A 24,366-nucleotide genomic window follows, 5' to 3' on the forward strand; every position below is an offset into this window, starting at 1 on the left:
CCATGACAACAGCCCTGTGCAGGAATCCATGACAACAGCCCTGTGCATGAATCCATGACAACGTCCCTGTGCATGAATCATGACAACAGCCCTGTGCATGAATCCATGACAACATCCCTCTGCAAGAATCCATGACAACAGCCCTGTGCATGAATCCATGACAACAACCCTGTGCAAGAATCCATGACAACATTCTTGTGCATGAATCCATGAACACAAGAAGAACATCACTCTGCTGCCTTATATGAGACCTTATTCAATTAAGTGGTTGGTTGGTTATACACACCTACTTAAATCTAACTGAATATAGTCGCTTCAATTAATAAAATCCTTCAAAAGTAACAATGGAAAATCATTTGGTTGCAGCAGACACTATCATCATTCCAGCAATCGCCTCCCTGCACGTCTGGAGGCGGCCCACCTCGTTCAGGAGGCTGTGAGTCAGCACAAAGGCCGGGCTGAGGTGTCTGAACACGAGGGCGAAGCTCCCTGCAGGATGATAGAGTGTGACCCACGCTACGTACTACAATGCTATCTTTATCAACGTTCGTGGGAGGCTTCCCAGTACTGGCCGGGGGCTGCATTCTGACTTAGAGAAAAATATTTTTAATTTCTCCTTAGAAACACTGAAGAGTGATGGAGTCACCTGGTGCTCTCAGAGAGGCGGGGCCCTCGTTTCTAGCCTGACCAATTCCTTCCCTGAATTACTGGGAGGGTCATCTGTTCTTCCCACGTGGTCAAAGCCCCGGCCATACGACCCATGCCCCTGGCCAAGGGAGGCCGGAATGCGGCAGTTTGGTCAATATTGGGGGTTCCCTGCCTCGGTAAAAACTGAGTATGCCCCAAAAGGAAAAGTCTCATTTTTATTCCTTTTTGGAAGCAAGTTTTCTCAAGATGTTGTTAAGGATTTTAGGCTTCTACGAGCTAACATTTTTATTTAAACTTATTAAAGAATGAAAGTACCACGTAGGAATGTGAGGACCCATGACTCATGAAATCATTCAGTTTACAGAAGCTTTAGAAGGCCGTCGAGTACAGACCCAAGGGCCAAAAAGACAACAGTTAGAGGACTAAGGAATGTAGCTGTCTTTGCCGAAGTCTGGAATGAAAACGATTCTTGGACTTGATCCATTCATTCACTTTGGCATTTCACTGAGCTCTTCCTGCTGTTAGGGCTAAGGCCCCTGTATTGCAAGAGGCTTCTCGCCAACCTCAGAGAATATGGAATAAAGCTAATTTCTTTTGTTCTGTGCATGTAAATCGTGTAGAGTAAGGAATTCGACTCCTAACCATTGACTCTGAAGGTTCAACAGGCCCAGGTTCTTGTCTTCTGTCCTTGCCTCCTGGATTGGAAGGTAAACCCCATCATTCTCTTTATTCTCTACAGACAATCTCTGCATTTTCTCTGTCCTTGCCTGAGCTGAGACTAGAAATACCCAGACCCCAAAGCAGCTGCATGCTTTTCTGTGGGGGTAGGAAAGTCCGTGCCTTGCCAATATAAACACAGATAGATTACGGGGCAACTGGAATGTAGGGAAAGACATTTTAAAGATAAAACATTATGGGCCATGTATTCCAAAGATAAATGGCATTCATAAGTACTCCATTCCTAACATTAGCATCATACTTTATTTTAGAACTTACTGATACCCATACATGTGTTTGTATTTTAATATCAACAAAGGTTTTGAGATATAAGTCATCTCCCAGGATCGTGCCTGCCCATGGAGAAAGCTGAGCATTTGGCACTGCAGAGCCCTTTCACGTGAAAATATGCCCAAATTGGGCAGACAGCGTCCGAGTAAAGCAGAGAGACACGGACAGAGAGATCGCCGAGGGGGCTCGGACCACTGGGAAAGCAGGGTGTGAGCGGGCGGCTCTCAGCGCCTTACCTGATGTCCGTGCAGAGAGATCACCAGGGGAGGCTCGGACCACTGGGAAAGCAGGGTGTGAGCGGGCGGCTCTCAGAGCCTTACCTGATGTCCGTGCATGTTATGCAGGGGACGCCTCGGCTGTTTGTTGTGATCAGGTTCAAGGCTACTGATGTCTCTTCGTCAGAGGTCGGGTGTGCTGAACATTTAAAGAAAAATTCCTGCAAGAAAGAGAAAGACGGTGAAAACCATGGCAGCCGGCCTTCCCCATCTAGACGTTTCCCCAGTAAACAACCTCTTTGCACAAAAGGCCTCCCGTTAGGTCTGAGTTAGAAGTGAATCAGCATCACACCTTTCCAGGGAAGCTACGACGGTGGCGGCAGTCAAGGCCGGCCTCTGGGTGGGGGCCAGGGGTCTGCCCGCCTTTCCTTCCTTTGCTCTTTCAGCCACGGAGCTGGGGACACTCTGTGCCCCTGCGGTAGCCGTGCCCCTCGATGCCAGACAGTGGAAGAACTCCAGTGGAGGCGGAGGGGAGCCTGGACAGGACTTCACAAAGGAGGAGAGGGGACTGAGCCATGAAATCATTGGCCCAAAGTTGAACAATCACAGGGGAAGCCAGGAAGTCAGCCAGGCTTTCTGAAGGAAAACCCAATGCTTTAAAAATAAAAAATAAATGTTAACATCATCTCTGCACCGTTGGTCAGTTGGCTACAAGGGTGCAGGGCAGGGGAAGGAATCCAGGGTCCTAAGATTGGCAGGTGTATGGCGACTCAGAGTAGCAGAGCGTGACCCCCCCCCCCTCACTGAGCTCCCCACCTTCTCCGGCCATCAGCCCCCCAGCATCCCCGAGACCCGCCCCGCCCCCACCCAGCAGCCGGGACCCCGCCGGCCCCCACCCAGCAGCAGGGACCCGCCCCGCCCCCACCCAGCAGCCGGGACCCCGCCGGCCCCCACCCAGCAGCCTGGACCTGCCCCGCCCCCACCCAGCAGCAGGGACCCGCCCCGCCCCCACCCAGCAGCCGGGACCCCGCCGGCCCCCACCCAGCAGCAGGGACCCGCCCCGCCCCCACCCAGCAGCCGGGACCCCGCCGGCCCCCACCCAGCAGCAGGGACCCGCCCCGCCCCCACCCAGCAGCAGGGACCCGCCCCGCCCCCACCCAGCAGCCGGGACCCCGCCGGCCCCCACCCAGCAGCCGGGACGTTGAACCTGCACCTCTCACCTAAGCCCATTTCCCTGCCTTGTTCTGCACACACGGCTTTGTTTTCGCTTTTCACAAAGTCACATTCTCTGGGTTGATGATATCCTCCCTTCTCAACCCAAATCCTGTTTTTCCGTGTCTTCATTTCTCCCTTCCACTTCTATATGTGTTCACACCCCTGTCTCCCCTTCATGCACCCGGGTGTGGGGCTGGGCTCGCCCAGCTTCTTGTCGGTCTCTCCGTCTCCCACGATACCACCACCCACGGACTCATCGTCGGTGATGACGGATCCTCCGCAAACAGCACTGATGCCGGCTGCACGCGCCGCCCACGCGCGCTCCTCAGCCGCAGGGCACAGCCCCGTGGGACACGGAAGGTGTCTGCCCTTTACCCGCTGCACGCGGGGGCAGCCGGCTGCCACTGGGGCTGTAGGATCCCGTGTTCTCAGCCTCGGGGGCCGTGGGCTTTCCCGCACACGTCTCCACGCCACACCGCGGCCTGCACGAAGCCCAGCGACGCACAAATGAACGGGGTGGCCGCCCACCGGGAAAGGGGAACGCGCGGCAGTGGGGCTCCGCCGGCAGGCCCGGCTCTGCCCCGCGCGGGTGCTGAGCAGCTGTGTGTGGGGGGGGAGAGGGTCCCACCTGCGTCCTCAGGGCCGACGCCCCGGCTCTGCCCCGCGCGGGTGCTGAGGGCTGTGGGGGCTCCCACCTGCGTCCTCAGGGCCGACGCCCCGGCTCTGCCCCGCGCGGGTGCTGAGCAGCTGTGGGGGCTCCCACCTGCGTCCTCAGGGCCGACACCCCGGCTCTGCCCCGCGCAGGTGCTGAGGGCTGGGGGGCTCCCACCTGCGTCCTCAGGGCCGACACCCCGGCTCTGCCCCGCGCAGGTGCTGAGGGCTGTGGGGGCTCCCACCTGCGTCCTCAGGGCCGACGCCCCGGCTCTGCCCCGCGCAGGTGCTGAGCGGCTGTGGGGGCTCCCACCTGCGTCCTCAGGGCCGACGCCCCGGCTCTCACACGGGGAAGCCACAGGCTTGCTTAATAAAGGCTGCCGGTGTCCCTGCACACTTGGCAGCACCCCTCCCAATGTGTTCTTTCCCGGCTCCTACTCAGACCTACCTCCTTCTCCCCTGGCCTGAGACACTGTGAGCAGCACCTGTGGTCTGAGGCCAGCGAGCTTCAGAAACACCTGGGGGCAGGTGAGGCCGGGCAGGGGCAAATCAGGACGGGTGTGTGGCCCGGATGTTCTGATCCGGTAGTTCTGACACAGGGCCAGGGACTTGCGTTTCTACAAGTCGCCAGGTGATGCTCTCACAACGCTCCGGGGCTCCCACCTGTGAGAACGGGTGAGTTACACCGACGTCAGTGGTCAAGGGGACAGCTGTACTCGCTCTCAGGAGGCGACAGCTGCAGCTGACCTCGCTGACCACATCTGAAGGACGCCATGTCTCAGGTAGCATGTGCCATTGACAGGCTAGTGTCCCCCAGCCAGGCATCTGGAACCCCGGCTGTTCTTCACTGTAAGTGTCTTACTAACCCCAGATGATTACGCTGCTACTCAGCCAGAACCTATCTGACCTGGGTAAGTGGCAGAGTCGCTGACCCCGGCCGGCCGGCCTCAGCCCTGTGGATGAGGATGGGCCACCGGTGTTGCCTGCGACGGGAGGACCCTCGGGTGTTCGAGGAGTCCTGCCGGTGAGCCCAGGTCCTCTCCTGGAGGGGCAGGCAAATCATACTTGCTGGGACTTTCTATTTTTTAACATGGAATGCTGCCCTTTTCACTCAGTCTTTTTAAAGGCTACACAGCCTTCAAGAGTATTGAGAAAAAGGGTCGAAGCAGTTCCTGACCCCTGAAGGAAGAGGACCTGCCCGGCCCCGACGGAGCTGGCTGCCTCGTGCCGGCGTGAGAAATCCTCCCTCACAGAGCCAAGCGATTCCTCCGAAACAGCTGAGTCGGCGGGGCTCTCGGGAAGGCATTTCGTAGACAGATAAGTAGATAGATAGTATTTATGTATTTTTTCTAAGCTTGCAGAAAGCTACTGGTAGACACCCGGCTAGCAAATCACAAAGTGCTCCCACGCCAGATGGAGTCCAGCCAGAGGAAAGCCACCTCCCTCGGGGGGGTGAAGGAGCATTTACGGATTACGGTATGAGAAGTTACAGGATGTGGAAAACTCCGGTAATCCACACGATGCAATAAAATTAAAATGGAAATTTCTAACCCTGTACATTCGCTACATAACTTTTATCAGTTACCTGCAGTACTCTGCCACAGCTGTTATGAAAGGGGGTTCTCTCTAACACTGGAGTGACTGAGGACTGAGGACTGAGGAGGGTCTGGGGTTCCACCCAGCCTGCAGATGAGCAGGTTGGTCTGCTCCCATCCCATGGATGCTGCCAGAGGACACGAGACTCCTGGGTCAGAGGCAAAGGCAGAAACACGATTCTGCTGAAAAGATTGTCCAGAACAAAAGAGCGGCCAGCTGGTCTCACGCAAGAGGCGGAAACACGAGAGACCCCTGGAAAACTGTCTCCCAAAGGACTAACACCTTTTCCTTTTTTCCTACAGACTACCTAGCACAGCGCTCTGGTCATTTCCCGTCCTGTCCATCAGTGGACCAGGGTTCTCAAACCTCCTGATGTTTCCAGTCTGCATTCAGAACACACAGACTATGATGTAAAGGTAAGAACCTTTAAAAACACTCCGTTTATTAAAAAAAACAAAAACGTTGGGTGTCTGCTTCCTCACCGAGGGCTGTCACCTTACAGGCAGCTTGCGCGATTGTTTTGGGGTAACTGTCTATGAATTCTGCCTATCTGTATTTTGTTTCTCTTGCCTGTTTAGATTTTCAAAAAAATCAAGGACGCCAAAGCCCCCCAGCCCCCACCAAATTCTCCTTGCTGTTGTCCACACAGAAACTGACATCCCTGTGAGACCCAGTCACCTGGGGCCTGGCACGACCTGACCTGCAAGTGGCCCAGAAAACACGGGGAGCTGGGCCGAGTGACCGCAGTCACGCCCCAGGGCCAGGCCACTCAAGGCAACACAGTGGGTGCCAGGGCTCGACCAGCAAAGTCACTTCTAGGTCACTACAAACACGGTCCCCCAGGGGAGAAGCAGAACAACATTCTTGTTCCACAGGGAGGACACCTGAGGACACCTGTTAACACGGGTGAGGGTGTCGCAGTTCCTCAACTGTGGGCAGAGTCTCCAAGGGGCCCACCTACCTCTTACAAACACCAGCTCACAGACAATCACAAATAAACAGAACAAAGCAACCCAGATCCATTAAACTGAATGACTTCCTCCACCCAACCAGGGGCCGGAATTCCTGCTGGCTGGCTCACGTTCTTTGGACCCATACACAGAATTCTGGAAAAGCTAGAATTAGTTATGAAGCTAAAATTTATAACAGTGATTGGACAGTTTTATTTTTTAACAACAGTGGAAACTATTTTAAGAAATGGAAAAAAAAAAAAAAAGAATCCCAGAATCCCAGAAGACCTTAGACATGTGCGTGGCTCTATCATGTGACCCCTGATAAATGCTATCTAAGTGTTTTCCACCTTTCGAGTACTAAACTGAAAATCTGAAATCCCTCAGAGATGTGTTCCCATTTTTAAAAAATGTTTTTATTGATTTTAGAGAGAGGAAGGGAGAGAGAGATAGAAACATCGATATGGGAGAGAAACATCACTCGTCTGCCTCCTGCACGCCCTCCCCCTGGAGATCGAGTCCGCAACCCGGGCATGTGCCCTGACCGGGAATTGAACCTGCGACCTCTTGGTACCTGGGATGATGCTTGATCCACTGAGCCACACTGGCTGGGTGAGTTGTATTCCTTAAGTTCAAGGAAATGTGTTCACGTTTTTTGTTTTTTATCCTCACCCAAGGGCATTTTTACATTTATCTTCAGATAGAGCAGGAGGGGGAGAGAGAGGAAGAGAGAGAGAAACATCGCTGTGAGAGAGACACATCGACTTCCTGCCACCCACACGACCCAAACTGGGGCCGGGGACAAACTGTAACTGAGATACCTGCCCTTAGCGGGAACCAAACCCGGGTCTCTCTGGTCCGCAGGCCGACGCTCTAACCGCTGAGCCAAACCGGCCAGGGCTGTGCTCACATGTTTATCACCTCTGTGGACAGGCTGTGACCCCTGCCTCCTGCTCTCACCTAGAAGTTCTCAGGTTATTCTGAACCTTCACTGCACATCACAGAGGCCTGACCCTCTAACTGAGCCAGACCCTTTCACAGCAAAAGGACACCACAGGGAAGACCTGGGGACATTCCAACTCAGCTTTGGTGACCTTCCTGGAAGCCAGCCCCTCGCTCCTCACTCCATTCTGCCACCTGATTCCTGGCTCACTGCCAGCGTCTCTCCCGGGCAAAGGGGAGCATACTGACAAATACAGAAACAAAAACGTAAACCAGCAAGAGATGAAAATTAGATAATTACGAGAAATCCAATTGTAGAGAAACTTATAGGAACAGAAGCTAATTAGTCACCAGAATGCTACAAATAGAGCTCACAACCAGGGTCTAGAAAGCCCTGAGTGTCCTAACTGCAATCTAGGGTCACAAAGCTGAGCAAACACCACTGAGCCCTGACTTCTTCACTCCTGAGCCGTTGGCCAGCTTTTATGTTTATGTATTTATTTATCCATCCTCACCTGAGGACATTTTTGCATTCATCTTCAGATAGAGCCGGAAGGAAAGAGGGAGGAAGAGAGAGAGAGAGACATCAATGTGTCATCAACTGGCTGCCACCCACACGACCCCAACTGGGGCTGGGGACAAACTGCAACCGAGGTACATGCCCTTAGCGGGAACCGAACCTGGGACTCTCGGGTCCGTGGGCTGATGCTCTAACCGCTGAGCCAAACTGGCCAGGGTGACCAGCTTTTATGGAACCCCCTAAAGGTAATAATTTGTACAAGTATTGCTAAACAATTTTATGTTTTCCACATACGAAATTGTGTCTAGCTTTATAAAGAGTTCAATTCCTCATTAGTCTCCAAACCCTCCCCAGTAATAAGCCCCAAGGAGATGTACCTTTCCCCTGGTGAAATGAAAGGGACACAGTTTTCACTGGAAGGCTGCCGTGGGTCTGTGCTTGGCACCGAACAGGGGCGGCCCTGAGCAGGAGTCAGGGCCCAGTTACGGAAACAGGCCCCGCCCAGGTGGTGCGCTGCGGGGCCCACATTCCCGGGTCTAGATGCAATGGTGGCAGAAACCGAGCAGAACTGGACAAGGACAGAAGCCACCCCAAATCAGCAGCATTAGGGGCGCCAATCACGGGGGCTGGACAGGGGAGCTGCTGGGCTGCCCGGTGGGACCTGGGGGGATGGATGAGATCCAGCCTCTGCCAGAGGAGCCTCCTGACGGGAAAGGGAGAAACATCTGGGCTTCTGTGTTCTCTGGGCCCTCGTATGTCCCCAGCCCCCCAGACAAAGCCAGTCTGACCAGGAGGGGAGTTCCAGAGCTGGGGCTTGCTGTGGGCACCTGACAAGGCCAGCGACAGGGGAAGGGAGGGTGGATCTGAAAGCCACCAGCAGCTGACAGGTGAGCCACTAGGGGGCCCAAGGTGAGCAATGCCAAAATTCTTCAATTGTCACTTTTTGTTAGTGGTGACACTTTTTTTTTGGTACATGCCCCTAGCGGGAACCGAACCTGGAACTCTCTAGTCCGCAGGCTGAGGCTCCAACTGCTGAGCCAAACCGGCCAGGGCAGTGATGACACATTCTAATTGGCATCCATAAAAGAAAAAAAGAAACCATTCATGGTGATTCTTAAAAAATGCATTCAATAAAAATACATAAATATTTACATTATGTATTGAGTTTAAACTCAAATACACCTGTCAAAAGATAATCCTCCCAAATTTTAAAATAAGATGAACAGAGGCCTTGTCGCTATTTATGAGGAAACAAGTACTAGGTGTCCTACACCCATATCACAGAGGTCCTCGGAGTGACCAAGGCACGGCAGACAACCCCTCCCTAGAATCGGCCTGCACGTCGCTCGCAGACCTAACTGCTCCGTCAGAGGCTCACTATGCAAACGGATAGCACCTGGTTCCCCTGACTTGTCAGTCCTAATAGTTCCTCAGTTGGCTGGAGGCAGATTCTTTTTTTTTTTTTTTTAATTAAATTTGTTGGGGTGACATTGGTTAATAAAATTATACAGGTTACTTTTGTAAAAAGCAATCGTTAGCTTAGAGTTTTTTTATCTGTTTAGAAGTTTCAGTGTGAACATTAATACTCTAATTTTCATTTTCTCTAGGCTGACACGTGACACAGGGTAACTCGCACACTGCCTGGTGCTGAGTAAGCCGGTCGGAGCCAGGCTCACCTCCCAGGACTGCCTGGGGGTCCGGCCTCCCGCTGCAGCCCAGACTCCCTGTGCATCCTCCAAACCCAGGGATAATCACACCCTTCGGATACAGAATGACCACGGACCCTGTTAGATTGCACTGGACCTGGGGACTTTGCTCATTTAACAATGCCAGTTTTAAAATTAGGTTACACCTGGTTAAACAAATAAAATCTCAAAACTTAATGAGTCTCTTATCATGTTCAAGGGTAAGTTCGTTTTCTCTTAATGAGGTGTTAATAAAGCCTTTAGACGGTGGGCTAAGTTTATCAGGAGAAAGAGAAGTATTGAGCTCCCACAACATGCAATACTGGGTCTCTGCAGAGAAGGTCAGTTGCTGCCCATCCACACTATGGCCACTGTCAAAGTCTTGAGCAAGACTACCCGCTGTCTCCTAGGCCCTCCATGATTAACAACAAACAGATGCACTGTATACATATACACACAGGTGAATGCGCACACACAGGCATGCATGCACTAACAACAAACAGATGCACTCTATACATATACACACATGTGAATGTGCACACACAGGCGTGCATGCACTAACAACATGCACTGCATACATATACACACATGTGGATGTGCACACACAGGCATGCACACACTTAACAAACACGCACTGTATACATATACACATGTGAACGCACATACACAGGCATGCATACACTAATAACAGATGCACTGTATACATATACACACGTGAATACACACACACAGGCGTGCACGCACTAATAACAGATGCACTGTATACATATACACACGTGAATGTGCGCACACAGGCGTGCACGCACACGCCATTCTAAGCAGGAGAGAGAGTCTCAGATGTTATTCTAGCAAGCACACAGCCTTCCAATTTCACCACTGGGTCAGGTCTAATAGCATTACCATTTCATGTCAATACAGTGTCTTTATACTTCAAAAGTCTCTTAAATTTTTACCTCGCTTCCAAACTTAAAAGTAAAAACCACGACTGCTCCCTAGGCCAATGTAATACGTAATAAAAATGAAAATGAAATTCTAGAATCCAAAAGGTGCTGAAAACAGTTTTATTTTTTTCTCTAAATTTGGCGTTACATTTCATTCATGGTGAAACCTGACAGGAACTGGCATGACATTATTTCTAGACTATATTTATCCAAGCTAGTGTGGCGGTTCATACTCCTTGCTGCAAAATTACTGTACTTTTTAAAAATGACAGTGTAGACACTCCTGGAGATAGAGCTGAAATATGGGAACTGCATAATATTTCTAAAATCTAAAAGTTTCTCAATTAAAAAACCTTCGACCCCCAGGGGAGTGCATTCCAATGACATCTGGGGATGTAACTTCCCTCCAGCCACAATGTAACAGCCGTTGCGCAGCGTACAAGTGGGCGTGTCTTCTCTGTCGGTTCTGTAGTCTAGCCGGGCTGTAACAGGGTCATCACCCAGACTGTCCTTTATTTCCTTCAGAAACTAAAGGTGTCCTGTGCTGTCCCGATGTGTGAGCCTGGAAGTAATGAAGCGGTCCACTGCATTCTCTGCTTCCATGTTTAGGCAAAGCTTTCCAGCTCTGGTCTCATGTAAATGAAATAAAATGTCAAAATCTTTTGTTGTTGACGGAATGCTCCCTGTTGGGATCTCCCACCAATGACCCGAGTTGACCCCGGGAGAGGACATGCAAACAAGCACCTATAAACGTAATAATTTGCAAGAAACTGAGGAGGACACACCCTCATTTTGAAATTTGGCGAGGACTCACCATCCCTAGGTGAGTTGGGTCCCAGCATTTTTTAGGTGATCTCTACATAGTGGCAGTTATTGCATGTTTATTTCTAGTCTTTTTTTTTTTTTTTATCCTCACCCGAGGACATTTTTCCTTTTTTTGTACAGATAGAGTGGGAGGGAAAGAGAGGAAGAGAGAGAGAGGGAAACATTGATGTGAAAGTGACACATCGAGTGGCTGCCACCTGCACGACCAACCAGGGCCGGGGACAAACTGCAACCGAGGTACATGCCATGAGTGGAAACCGAACCCAGGTCTCTCTGGACCGCAGGCGGATGCTCCAACCGCTGAGCCAAACCGGCTAGGGCTATTTCTATTCTTTAAAAATATTTTTTAATTGATTTTAGAGAGAGGGAGAGAGAGAAACATGGATGAGAGAGAACATCAATTGGCCGCCTCCTGCATACCCCCCACTAGGGATCAGGCCCCACAACCTGGGCATGTGTCCTGACCGGGAATCGAACCAGTGACCTCTTGGTGCACGGGTCAACACTCAACCACTGAGCCACAGCGGCGGGGGAGCATATTTATTCCTAAATGTGCAAAAGTCGGACTCTAGCAAACAATGGGAAATGATGTAGAAGCACGACTTGATCGTATCGGTTTCCTGGTTACTTATGGTCCAGGTCAAGCCCACGGGCCTTGAGACTCCAGCCTCACCTGTCTCCCCACAGCCCTCCCAGGCCTGCCTCACAGACCCTCTTCCTGTCGCCCTGGAAGCTGTGTTCTCGGTGGCTGTTGGTTCCTTGTGCATGATGTCCCTCATGCCTCCTCCTCCCACCCGTCAAAGCCCCAGTGTCCCTCAGGTCGCCGCTGCTGTGTCCCCAGCCCTGGAAGCCTTCCGAGTCCCTAGGACGGGGCAGAGGAGTCCGATGCCACTTCTCTCTGCTTAGTGCCCGAAGCCCTTGATCTGTGGTCCTGTCACCACCTGCTTGTGCAGGGCCCCACAGGGGACTCCAGGGCCCTTCCTGCAGTGCCTGGCCCGGGCCCAGTACACAGAGGTGTCCAGGTGGTTGAAAGAGTGAGCTGTCTCAGCAGCTGAGGTGGAAGGAAGGAAAGTGCAGAACTCCCTGCGGTGTGGGACTCGCTCTGGGAAAGACGTGGACGGGAACTCTGCACCCCAGCCTCTTGCATTCCTGGGAACCCGGAGTTCGTTCCTGCCCTTGGTGAGACCACAACCTGTTCCGTTTGCATTGCTGTTGTTACCCTGTTGCTGAATCCGCTGGGCTGCTGGTCCTGGAACAGCCCCCACCCGGGACCACGTGCGACCGAATGACTGTCCCTGAGGCCAGAGGCTGAGAAACATCTGGGCTGCGACGTCACAGTGTTCGCTCTGGGCTCAGAAAGGGCGAGAGAAACACACCGCTTGTAGCAGTGACTCCCTCACACACTGACCACACAGCTTGACTCTGGCTACCGGCGGAGAGAAATATTGATCAATAAAAAAATCTGCGTTTCAAAACATTTTAAATGACTTTAGACTTGGAATCTAAACTTTCCCCCTCAAAAGTCCTTGTTTCTGTAGCAAGCAGAATTTAAAGCTTCTTTTTAGTTCCATTTTCTCTATGGCAGGCGCACAGGCAACCGTCACCCTCCCTCAAGCCGAGACCGGGCGGGGCTTCCGGAAGGCAGCGGTGTCTGCAGTCCGCGCCTCTCGGTCACCTCATTAGAAAAGGAACCGACCACAGCCACATTTGTAAATCTACCTATAAACTCGACACACACAGCAAAACTAAGATGAATAAAACTAGTAACTAAATGTTACAGAGTGGTTTTTCTCTACCGAGACTTAATTTCTTAGACTAGTTTTAGGTTCACAGTGCCATTGAGAGGAAGGCACAGAGAATTATCATGTAGTTCCTGCCCCTGCCCTACCCCCCACAGCTGCCTCCATTACCATCCCCCACCAGGGTGGTACATTGTTACAGTCAGTGAACCCACATTGACACGTCATCGCCCACAGTCAGAGTTAACATTAGGGCTCACTCTTGGTGTTGCACATTCTACAACTTGGGGCAAATGTATAATCGTGTGTATTTATCATGATGGCATCAGGCATTCATTGTCTTTTCGTTGTCTAAAAATCCTCTGTACTCCAACAACTCATTGGTCCCCATCCCCCTACCCCTGATCTGTTTATTGTCTCCAGATTTTGCCTTTTCCAGACCTTCACATGGTTGGAATCGTACAACATGTAGCCTTTTCACTAGGCAATATGCATTTAAGGGTCTTCCACATATTTTCATGGGTTAATAGCTCATTTCTTTTTAGCACTGAATAATATTCTGTATAGTATCTGGATGTACCACATTTTATTTGATTTATATTTGATTCATTCATCTACCGAGGGACACTTTGAATGCTTCCAATTTTGGCAATTATGCATAAAGCGTGCAAAAATATTCATGGGCACTGTTCTTGTGTAAACATAGCTTTTTTGCTCCTTTGGCAAAATTCTCAGGCGTGCAATTGTTTGATCATATGGTAAGAGCGTTTCGTCTTTTTGAGAAAATATCAAATTTTCATTCAAAGTGCCTGTACCATCCTACATGACCACCAGGAGTGCATGAGCTCCAGCTGCTTCAAACCCTCACCCGCAGCTGGTGTTCCCATTGTTTCTGTTTGACCACATTCATAGGTGTGCAGAGGTATCTCCTTGCTTTAATTTTCATTTCCCTGATGACTCAGCATGTGGAACATCGTTTCATATGCTTACTTGCCCTTTGTCTATTTTCTTTGGTGAGGTGTCTGTTAAGGTCTTCGGCTGAGTTATTTCTTTTCTTACTATTGAGTTTTAAGAGTTTTTTGTATATTTTATCCTTTAGCTGATGTGTTTTCTGCTAATATATCCTCCAGTCTGTGACTTGTCTTCTCGAAATCTTGAAATGATCTTTTGCAGAGGAAGAGATTTCCATGGGAATGAAGTTCAGCGTGTCAATAATTTATTTCATGGACTGGGCCTTTGGTCTTGTATCCAGAAAGTCATGCCAAACCCGAGCTCATCTAGGATTTCTCCTATGTTATCTTCTAGGAGTTTTACGGGCGTGTGTGCTACATGTAGGTCCATCATCCATTTTGAATTAATTTTGGGAAGGGTGTAGGTCTATGTCTAGATCCTTTTTTTTTTTTTTGCATGTGAATATCCAGTTATTCCAGCACCGTTTGTTGATGATTCTCTTGGTTCCACTGCATTGCCTTTGCTCCTTTGTCAAAGATCACTTGACTATATTTTGGGGGGTCTATTTCTGGGCTCACTATTCTGTCCCATTGGTCTGTTTGTCTATTCCTTTGCCAATACCACACTGTCCTAATTATTGTAGCTTTACAGTTCGTCTTGAAGTCAGGTAGTCAGGAAGTCCTCCAACTTGGTTCTTTCCTTCAGCATGGTGTTGCCTATTCTGAGTCTTTTGCTCCTCCATGTAAACTCTACAATCAGTTTGTTGGTGTCCATAAAGTGACTCGCTGAGAATTTGGTTGGAATTGCATTGAATCTGTAGATCAGGTTGGGAAGAACTGACATCCTGACAATATTGAGTTTCTATCCATGAACATGGGTTATCTCTCCACATACTTAGTCCTTCAGCTGCCATAAATGTGATGAAGTCGTTTGTCAAAATGTAATGATAATCAGGTACTGAACGAAAATGCTAACTAATACGAGTATCAAGCAGGGCTGAATAAGAAAAGAAAGCAGGACACCTGTCACTGATGTCTAGAAAAATGACATTTATCTTTATTTCCAGATGACATCATGGCATATTTAAAACACCTGCGTGACTTATTTAAAAGTTATAAAAATTAAAGAGAACGTTTTGCTAAGTGGTTGGATACAAGTATATAGTAAAAATTAATTAATTTTCTTCACATAGTAAACTCCACTTAGAAATGGAAAAAGAAAAGAAATAATTCCTAATATTGACAAATGCTCCAAAGTACTACTTCAACAAGAGAAGCAGGGGACTCATTCCAAGTACTTAAACAAAGGCCCGAGCACGTGAAGAGACCGAGTGCTCTGACCGCGAGGAGCATCACCATCTGAATGCCACTCTCGAACTGTGTACACAGTTTTGGTGCAAGTCACAAATCCCAGGGGGAATTTTTTTGGGAGGAAAGAGGAATATTACACACAAAGATTTTTGAAAATCATATAAAAATAAATGTGTAAGAATTTACAAAACATTTTTGAATAATGCATGTGTGTGTGTGTGGGGGGGTAACACCCTAGCAGGTGCTGCAGTTAATAATTATAAGCCAGAGAAAGATGGTTACTGCATAGAAATACATAAACAGACCAATGGAACAGAACTGAGAACCTTGAAATACCTGTAAGAATTTATAGAATTTAACAATTGATGGAACTGGCGTTTCCATTCAGTGGGACCTGAATGGGTTATTTAATAAATGGTGTGGGTACAACGGAGTAGCCAGTAATTTGAGTAATTAAGTGGTTGGTCATTACTGCAGAAAAGAAGTCCAGATGGATTAAATACCTGAATATGAAAACAAGCCAAGAGTGTAATACAGTATTAAACGGAAAACATTTGCAGCCGTTCATATAAACTCCAACGGGAGTGGTGGGGAGAGATTCTTTGGAAAGATATACACAGAAAGGGAAATGCTGTGCATTTCAAGAATGTTGGCAGTGTACAGAGAGAAAATGTTTATACAACATACAGTAGACAAAGGGTACATTTACTTACTCTTCTAAAAATGTATTCTCATTACGTTACAAAGTAGCAAACAATTCAATGCGATACCAGCGACGACGAGATGGTAAATCTAGAAGGACAAAATGCAAAAGGTTGATAGATTGGAGAGACACCTCCTACTGGTGGTCAGAGAAACAGTGACGGAGAGCAGCCGCCGCGCACTATTCCGCACGACTTCACGGAAACGAAGGATCCGAGTGTGGTTAGCTGCGAACACTCTGTGAGAGATGGGGTAGGCTGCTCAGCCTCTCTGCAAAATCATCAGAGCAGTTTGGAGAAAAATGGTAAATGCATGTGTTGTTGAATAATGAGAGTGAGGGTAACACCTGAACAGGTGTTGCAACTTATTACAACTTATTAAGCTATTTTAAGCCACAGAAATACTGTACTTGCAAAGAAATACATAATAGACCAGTGGGACATAATATGAATATGTGATCATTATTATGATTCACAAAAATAACAGTTCCAGTGCAAAATAACTTATGTATGGGGATTTACTTCAGCATAGTTTGTAGGGAAAAAAAAATTAGAAGTGGATTTTCTCAATATTTATGCTATGGAATGTTATCCAATTATTCAAATTCTGTTTGGTCTATATACATGTATTGATCTTAAAAGTTTTATAGGAACTGCTATTATGTTAAAAAATGATGGTATAATAAGTATAGCATTATTGCTATTTCAAAATAATAAGAATTAAAACACCCATACAAGTGTACATGTTTTAAAATGAGCAGAGAAAAGTGTATAAAAGAATACACACACACAAAAAGTTCATATTAATCATCTTGGGAGAATGAAACTAGGAGAAAACACTATTAATTTATTTTCTTTCTGTGTTTTTTGTTTGGATGGTTACACAGGGACGCACTTTGTTTAAATAAAATATTCACACTCAAGGCGACTGGCACAGAAAGGCTAACAGAGTGCCGCGTGGGCTCTGGCCTGGGAGAGCCCTTTGGAGGAGGTTTCTAGAGGAGAGAAAGTCATGGGAGACACAACAGAAGACCCCCCTGGAGCAGCAGCCCGCGGCCAGATGGGTAAGGACGCATCCCTCTCCGGGCACGGTGGGCTCCCTCCGGAAGGGCAGGGCAGCCTGCGATGGTTTTAAGCAGGCACGCCACGGGAGGTCACAAAGAAAGCCTGCAACGCCCACTGAGAGCGAGCCCCTCCTGACTGTCCCTGTCCCTGTCCCTTTGAAGCCAGAGGCCTCCTGGTGCTGTGCCCGCATGGGCCATGTCATAAAGGGCTCCCCAAGTCTATGCCAAGCACCACCCCAGTCCAGATGCACGACCATTCGTACGTGACTCAAACCCAAGGCCCCGTTAGCTTGTCGAGCGGCGATGTGGACCCCGCTGCAGACCACGGTTCTGTTCTTTTTGACTGAACTGCCAAATGTGGTGGATGGAGCCAAAAAAACAGTGTAACTAGCAATGGTGCCCTAAACGTAATAAATTGTATTTTTGTCTTTCTTTTCTCTATTTATAGCTCCTCTTAACCAAATTTATAGGCACTTGGTGTAAGTGAAATCCAGTTAATTAAATAAAGGGTAGCAGATTATTGGGAGTAAATCTTGCAATTTGCTCTGATTTTAAGGAAGTTACATTCATATGTATTACTATTTCAATACTTTTATGTTTACATAGCTAGTAATACTGTTCAGCATTAGACAGTATGTCGGAAGGGAAGAGTATAAGTATGAGAAACAATCTCCCCCGGAATCTCTTTTGCCCGGGATCTCATCTGGCAGGTATTAGCCTGGAGGAGATGTTTACGTTAGGTTATAAATGTGCTGGGGGGCGGGGGGGGGGGTAGAAGGTGTCTGTAATGGATGTGGAGAGGGTGTCTAAGTCATCTTGCTTCAACACAGAGTCACGCTGAAAACAATGCAGCCACAAAATGTGCCCCCGACATGGGGCTCATACAGTGCTCCGCTGCAATGACCCTCTGCTCTCGGGACCCTCGCCTGCCTGTTCCTATAGCCAGACGCCCCCCTTTAAGTTCACGAATGGCAGCCAACGTGCCCAACGAGCTGTCTAATAGACTGGGAGCTGAGTGAGCGGCGAGTGTTCTGTCCAGAGACACAGCCGTTCCCTGTTGGTGCATAAATTAGATGGAGTTACTCTCGTCGCACAGGGAGATCTATGTACGCACTCATTGTAGTGACTTCTGCAAAAATGTATTTCTAACAGCAGTGGAAGCCCAGAGAAACATTCATGCAATGTTCCTGGTGGGTGGGTGGGGGGATGACTACCATAACCTTCCACTTAGGAGGTAACAATCCAGACATCTGGGCTGGTCACTAACTATTCTCAACTGGTAGGGGCTTGATCTACGCCATTCACCCTGGCCAGCTGTACTTTACAACCGGTGGGTTCTGTGCCGCGTCCCGTGCCTTTCTGCGTGGGGACCAGACGGCTCGAAGAGTTGTTCCCGTCCCTCAGCCACCTCGCCAGCACCAGCCCCCTCGCTGGCCCGCCGCAGGGCGCCGCAGGGGAGGCCGAGGGTGTTATCTCCATTACGCTTCTCAAGGCGGCCGCTCAGTGGGTCCACCCAGGACACTGTGACGTCGGCGCCCCTGTTCTGCTGCTGCTGCGGACTCTCCCCCCTCGCCCCGCGTGTCTGAATCTAGTTTCTTTTCAGAAGGCGGCGATCACCCAGGCCTACTGTCCTGAACGCGACGCCTTCCCCAGAGCAGGCCCGTGTGAGCTGCTCCAGATGGGGGGCACAGTCAATGCTTTCTGGCCGCAGACATGCTCTTGATCACCAACACCTGGTGTTTCCGTGCCTGCATCATTATTTGGCCCGTTATATAGAAGCCTATCTGTGCAAAGATGGCCCGGTGCCGGCTCCCGGGGTGGCCAGACTCGTGTCCTAGAACATGGGTGCCAGGCAATGCTGAGTTCTACTGACCTTCATGACCCTACAAAAGCAGGACATGACACAGTGTTACAGGGGGCGGTGACGTGGAGGTCCCAGGAAACACAGCAGGGACTATATTCAAATGCATGCATTTACAGCCCTCTACATACGTTAGTTCATCTTTTCTTTTCTTTATGAGGATTTTTGGGATGTATGAGTTTTATTATTTAAGAACTGGTGAGAAAGTAATACCCTCAATACTTTTAGATAATCTACAGATTATGAAAATCAAAAGTTGACTATTTCTAGCCCATTATCAGTCTCAAATCCTTGTATGTACATATTAAATACACTGTCATACGTCTCTATCTGTGCTATAATGTCTGCTAGGAAATTCTTCATGTGTAATCCTAATGGACATGCAGTCACATGTTGCTAAATATTTTACAGCCCCTTTTACAAACTTGGAAATCTGTTAGCTACACATATGACATTCTACATATGTCTAAATATAAGTGTTTATATGTTTTGTCCAATTCCTGTTTGTCTGACAGTCGAGGATGAACCAAGCTGTGAGTGGACCTAGCAAGCAGTATGTGGGCTGCCGGGGACAGCGCCGGTCTTCCCGGTGACGGCTTTCTACTCCGGGACCAGGTGTCACTGGCTACAGCTGGCCTGTCACACGGAGACCGCAGTACTGAAATCACATTTATTCACACCTTAAATGAGGGGAAACGTAAATGAATTTTCTGGACTCCAGTAGAGTCTCAAGAGAATCAGGTAAAGCATAAGAAATCCACTTCATGGACATGTGCAGTGTGACTTTGTCCGCGGGTGCATTTCCAATCGCTCTCCTCCCTGACCCCACTCCACAGAATGCTGTCCTGTAAGTGGCATTTTCAGGGAAATCACACTGTGGATATAAGTGACTTATGGGGTCGGTCTACGTTTCCAAAGAACAGTGGTGTGTGTTTGGTCCTTTTCTTCACAATACCATCATCTTTCTTTGGTCCTTCGAGCATGTAAACCATTCTATTTTATTTTGCGCTCTTGACACACGGAAGTGTATGATGAAAAGATTCTCAGTAGACATCGGGACTGGGGACGAGAGAGTCCCAGCACCCCCGCCCTAAGTCATGCACAGCGTGCCCCCGCCACACCGATGTTCCCGTCTGCCCCTCTTCGTCCCTTTCAGAATCACTGCCGTAGTGAGCTACCATGACTCATGTTGGATGCTGGACGTTTTTCTATTCCAAGAACCATTTCTGGACGTTTTGTTGGAACATAGTTATTTGGTAATCGTTTGATCAGTTAGGGTCTTGCTTTTCAGATTCATTAGTGGCGTCCAGAGAAGCATTCGGTGTAGAGAGAATCACACCGGCTCCTGAGGCAGGTGCCTGTGGATTATGACCTTCTCCAGCCTGGCCGCCGGAGGGCGGTAGTCCCAGCTTTGCGTGGGGGCCGGATACTGCTTCTCTGACCCTCTCACATGGTTCTACTGCAGTCTCTGGATTCTTTACAGCTTTATCCTCTCCAGACACGTCCTAGCTTCCGGACCCTCGGATCTGTCTTTGCAACGCAGGGCGTCTGCTGGGCTCTGCCCGGGGCGCCCTTCCCTGCGGCAGAGGCTGAAGCACGTCCGCAGAAGTGACCGGGGCGGCCACACAGCTCGCTTCCTCCTCCTCCTCTCTGGGGAGTCACCGCCTTCGCCGCTGGCGTCTGCGAAACCACCGGTTCCTCTGTCTTGTCTGCTTGTTGCGTGTTTGTTTCCGGCCGGGGAGAAGGAACCCTGGTCCCCGCTTCACCCTCTTGATGGAAGTGAGGCAGCCCTGGATCATTGCAGGGGTACAAAGGTAGCCCCGAATGTGCTCATCGAAACAGAACTGATGCTCTTTGTACTGTTTCACTCCATTCAGACTGCTCTGGGTTGACGGAGAGATGAAAATCCAGTCTTCTCCAGCTTCACCTGTTTTTTTTCTCCTGTGTCCCCCCCACCAACCTGGGAAGCAGACCTGCGTCAGCCTCTGCGGAGGTGAACAGAGAAGGATCCTTCCCCTGAATGAGCCTGTGCCCAGACCTGACAAGCCTGGGCCCTGGACACCCAACGCGGGGGGTAGGAGCGCACCCGCTGACGGCAGGTGGGAGCTGAGCACGGATGCTAGATCGTTTGCCCGAGGGCAGTGCCTACTTAAGAGTTTCAACAGCAAGAAGCTAATTTCCAAAGCTCAGTGGAGGTCATGCAGACACAGTGACAGCACCAAAGGTTTTCTCGGACTGTCTGAGCGCAGCCCCAGAAGGAGCCACTGAATTGACCGGACAGGGACCACTGGTGACCCATTTCACCCATCACCTGCGGCCCTGTGACTCCTCTCCCCATGACAAGTAGCTGGGAAGTGGCTTTGGACCAGGTCCATTTGTAAATGGCTTCTCTGATGTCCCCCTTTTTCCCCACTGACCCCTCCATCCAGCTCCCACCCCCTCCTGCCTTCCCCAGCCTAGTGTCCGTGTCGATGGGTTGTGTGTATGTGCGTATAAGCTCTTTGGTTTATCTCTTCCCTCCCCTCCCACCCCATCCCTCTGGGGTGTGTCAGTCTGATCCCTACTTCTAGGATGTGAGAGAATTCTCAGTCTCAGGCTGGGTTGTGAGTGTAAGTAACTTGCATGGAAATATGTTCGACGTTGGGGTCGGTAAGAGAATCCCATTTCAGGAAAAGGCTGAAGATAATATTTGAATCGATATGCATCATTTCGCAAAATACTAAAAATATACATTTTCTCTCAGCAGGAAAATATTGTTTGTCTTTCTAGATGAAGAAGACTTGCCTAGAACCACACTGTTTACAATGAAATGTTATAGTAATAACTTTTAAACCAAGGTATTAATCTGGAAAATAAAAGGTATTAAATCGACATGAAATCCATTCACATCATTAAATGAGAAGGAGGAAAATGGCAACATTTGAAACATGTGTTTTTTCCAGGATAAGGCCCCTAACTTCGCGCCTGCTCACGCTCAGCTCTTGGCATCATGACGGGGGCCGGGCAGAGAACACAGACTTCCAGGAAAGCTGAGCCCCAGGACTCTGGCAAGAAATGACTCTATGACGTGAGACCCAAACTGCTGACTCGTGAGGCAGGTTCTAGCGTGTGGTAGGCGTCTTACCGCGTCCTGAAAACGGAAGCTGACCTCTTCCTTAGCTTAAGCTGAAGAGGGGCTCTGTGAGATTACTGAGGGCAGGGTCGGTGAAACACTCAAATCAGCTCTTCTGCCCTCGGGGTGGGGGTGGGGCTCCTGAGTGTCCACAGCCTGAACTCGCCCCTGCCGAGAAGGCCCTGGCTGGAGGGCAGACAGACACGGTCAGCATAGAGCACCTGTGGCAGTCACTTCCCCAGTGAGCTCTAAAGCAGCTGAGAGGACAGAACTGGAGGGTCTGTGCTGATACATCAAACCTGACCTTCCGGGGAAAAAATATTAACTTTTAAAAAGCTCTTATCCTTTGAGACTACATGGAGGGACCTTGAAAGTATCATCCTAAGTGAAACAAGCCAAACAGAGAAAGACAAGTTTCATATGATCTCACTTATTTGTGGAGTATAATGAACATAATAGTTTGAGGAATGGGGTAGTCCCAGAGACGCGGAAGCGGGGTACAGACTGACAATCCCCTAAAGAGGGGGGAGGTGGGGAAGGGATGAACCACAGAACTTATATGCATGTGTGCATGAACAGTGGACATGGACAACAATCTGGGGAAGGGCAGGGAGGGAGGGGGAGGGGGGAATCAGTGGGGGAAAAAGGAGAAACATCTGTAACAAAAATTAATCAATAAAAAAAAAAAAAGCGGTGCTAGACATAAGGGCTAGAAAATGGTCAAGAGAGACTGTATACTAATTCTATTATCTAAATTGATTTAATCATAAGCTAGGAGTCCATCGCTGTGGGACTTTAAAGCCATTCATGAATTCAAAATCCTATAAAAGGATGTTGTTCTATATCCATTGGCACTTGATGCTGATAGTGACGTTACGGCTAAATTCAATCACAAATAAAAAAAGGCATATCAAAACGCAGCTATCCTATTTGAACAAAATTAGATGAAGGCGTTTCTCGTACAATGACTATCCAATGTATCAAAGTTTCTTTTTAAGCAATTAAAATAAAAGTATACATCTATTTCTGTGACTTCAGTTTTGAAATTGTTTCGCCCATTTCGCTTCCCACCACCAGCACGCGCGGCAGGGGACGGATACGTGTCTGTGGATTACCCTGAGAGAGCACAGCAATGGCTGGGGCTGAGCAAGTAACCACCAACAATCGTACACAACGAACGGATGCTCTGCCCACCTGCTTCCCGCAGAAAGCTCGGTCTTTCAACCGTGTCAGCCAGGTCACTATATTCTTTCCTCACGCCCTCTCCTCTTTTCTCATCCTGCGTGGAAAGCAAAACCCCAACTTCTGCTCGTGGTCAGCGACCCCACGTGCCCCGGGCTGCTTAGTCCCTGCCCGTGGCCACGTCCACCCTCACCGCTGCGCTGGCCCCGTTCAGGCCCCTGGACACAGCCCCCAGCCCCTGCCTCAGACTCCAGACTCTTTCAACCCGATGCTGCTTCTGCCTCAAGAGCTCCATCTTCTCGGTTGTCACGTGCCCGGCTCTTTCTTGTCATTCTGGTCTCAGTTCAGGGTCCCTGAGCCTCAAACTAAAACAGCCCCCCCCCCACTCTGCTGTCTCTTGAAGGTGGGGGCCCACATGGACCCCCATCATAGCACGTGCCACTCCCTGACACTGTGTGAGTCAACACTTACTCATTTCCCCTGCGTTGCCTTCTGCCCCCTCACCTGAGACATTCAAGGTCCATGATTAAAGGCCTCCGGCCCTCTCTTTTCCATCACGGTATTTTAGGGACTTAGAACAGGGCCGGGCACATTGTAGGTCTTCCTTACCCCGGGAATTTGATGAATGAGCCAGTGAATAATTGAATGAATGACTGAACAAATGAATGGGAAGTATGCACAGTTTGTCAGCCAACATCCAGAGGATGGTAGAAAATGAGCGTTTTTTTAGAAACAGGTTTTAACTCTGCCCGAAAAGCCATGTTGCTATTAGTCATTTCTCTTTCTCTTTAATCAAGGGCTGTGCCTTAAAGACACGTCATTGGTCTCAGAAAATGGTCCCCTACAGTGGTCATGTTGGAATGATGCAAAGAAACAAGTGTCTCATGGAAATTGAACTACATTCCACTCCAAGGCCATGGGATTCATTCTCATATGCTAAAATTTAGAGAAAATATTCTATCATCATCATCATTATCCATCATCATTACAAACATAATAGCATATACATTTTAGGCAAGAAATCAAAGCTATTAAAAAATACCCTGCCATCTCAGAGAATAATTTTACAGCATGACACACATCTCTTGAGTTAGGGACAGGAGGTGTTTTGAGAATATATTTCAAAATAAAAACAGATCAGGGAAAAACAAGCTTAATAGGCAAGAGTTTTTTAGTCTCCAAGTCTAAAATTGATCGGTACCACTTAATCCTATGGCAGAATCATCAATTAAGGTTTACAGTGGAGCTGA

General features: G+C 49.0%; 1 protein-coding gene across 1 annotated transcript in view; it reads right to left on the reverse strand.

Moving 5' to 3' along the window:
• The window catches only part of PRKN (parkin RBR E3 ubiquitin protein ligase), a 1,054,158-nt gene that overhangs the window by 464,055 nt on the left and 565,737 nt on the right, over nt 1-24,366 (reverse strand). Inside the window, exon 6 of the mRNA XM_036249419.1 lies at nt 1,977-2,092. Coding sequence (XP_036105312.1) covers nt 1,977-2,092 — 116 coding nt within the window. The remainder of the gene's footprint in view (nt 1-1,976; nt 2,093-24,366) is intronic.

The sequence above is a fragment of the Molossus molossus genome, unplaced genomic scaffold (assembly GCF_014108415.1).
Source record: "Molossus molossus isolate mMolMol1 unplaced genomic scaffold, mMolMol1.p scaffold_m16_p_8, whole genome shotgun sequence".
In the NCBI taxonomy this organism is placed as follows: Eukaryota; Metazoa; Chordata; class Mammalia; order Chiroptera; family Molossidae; genus Molossus; species Molossus molossus.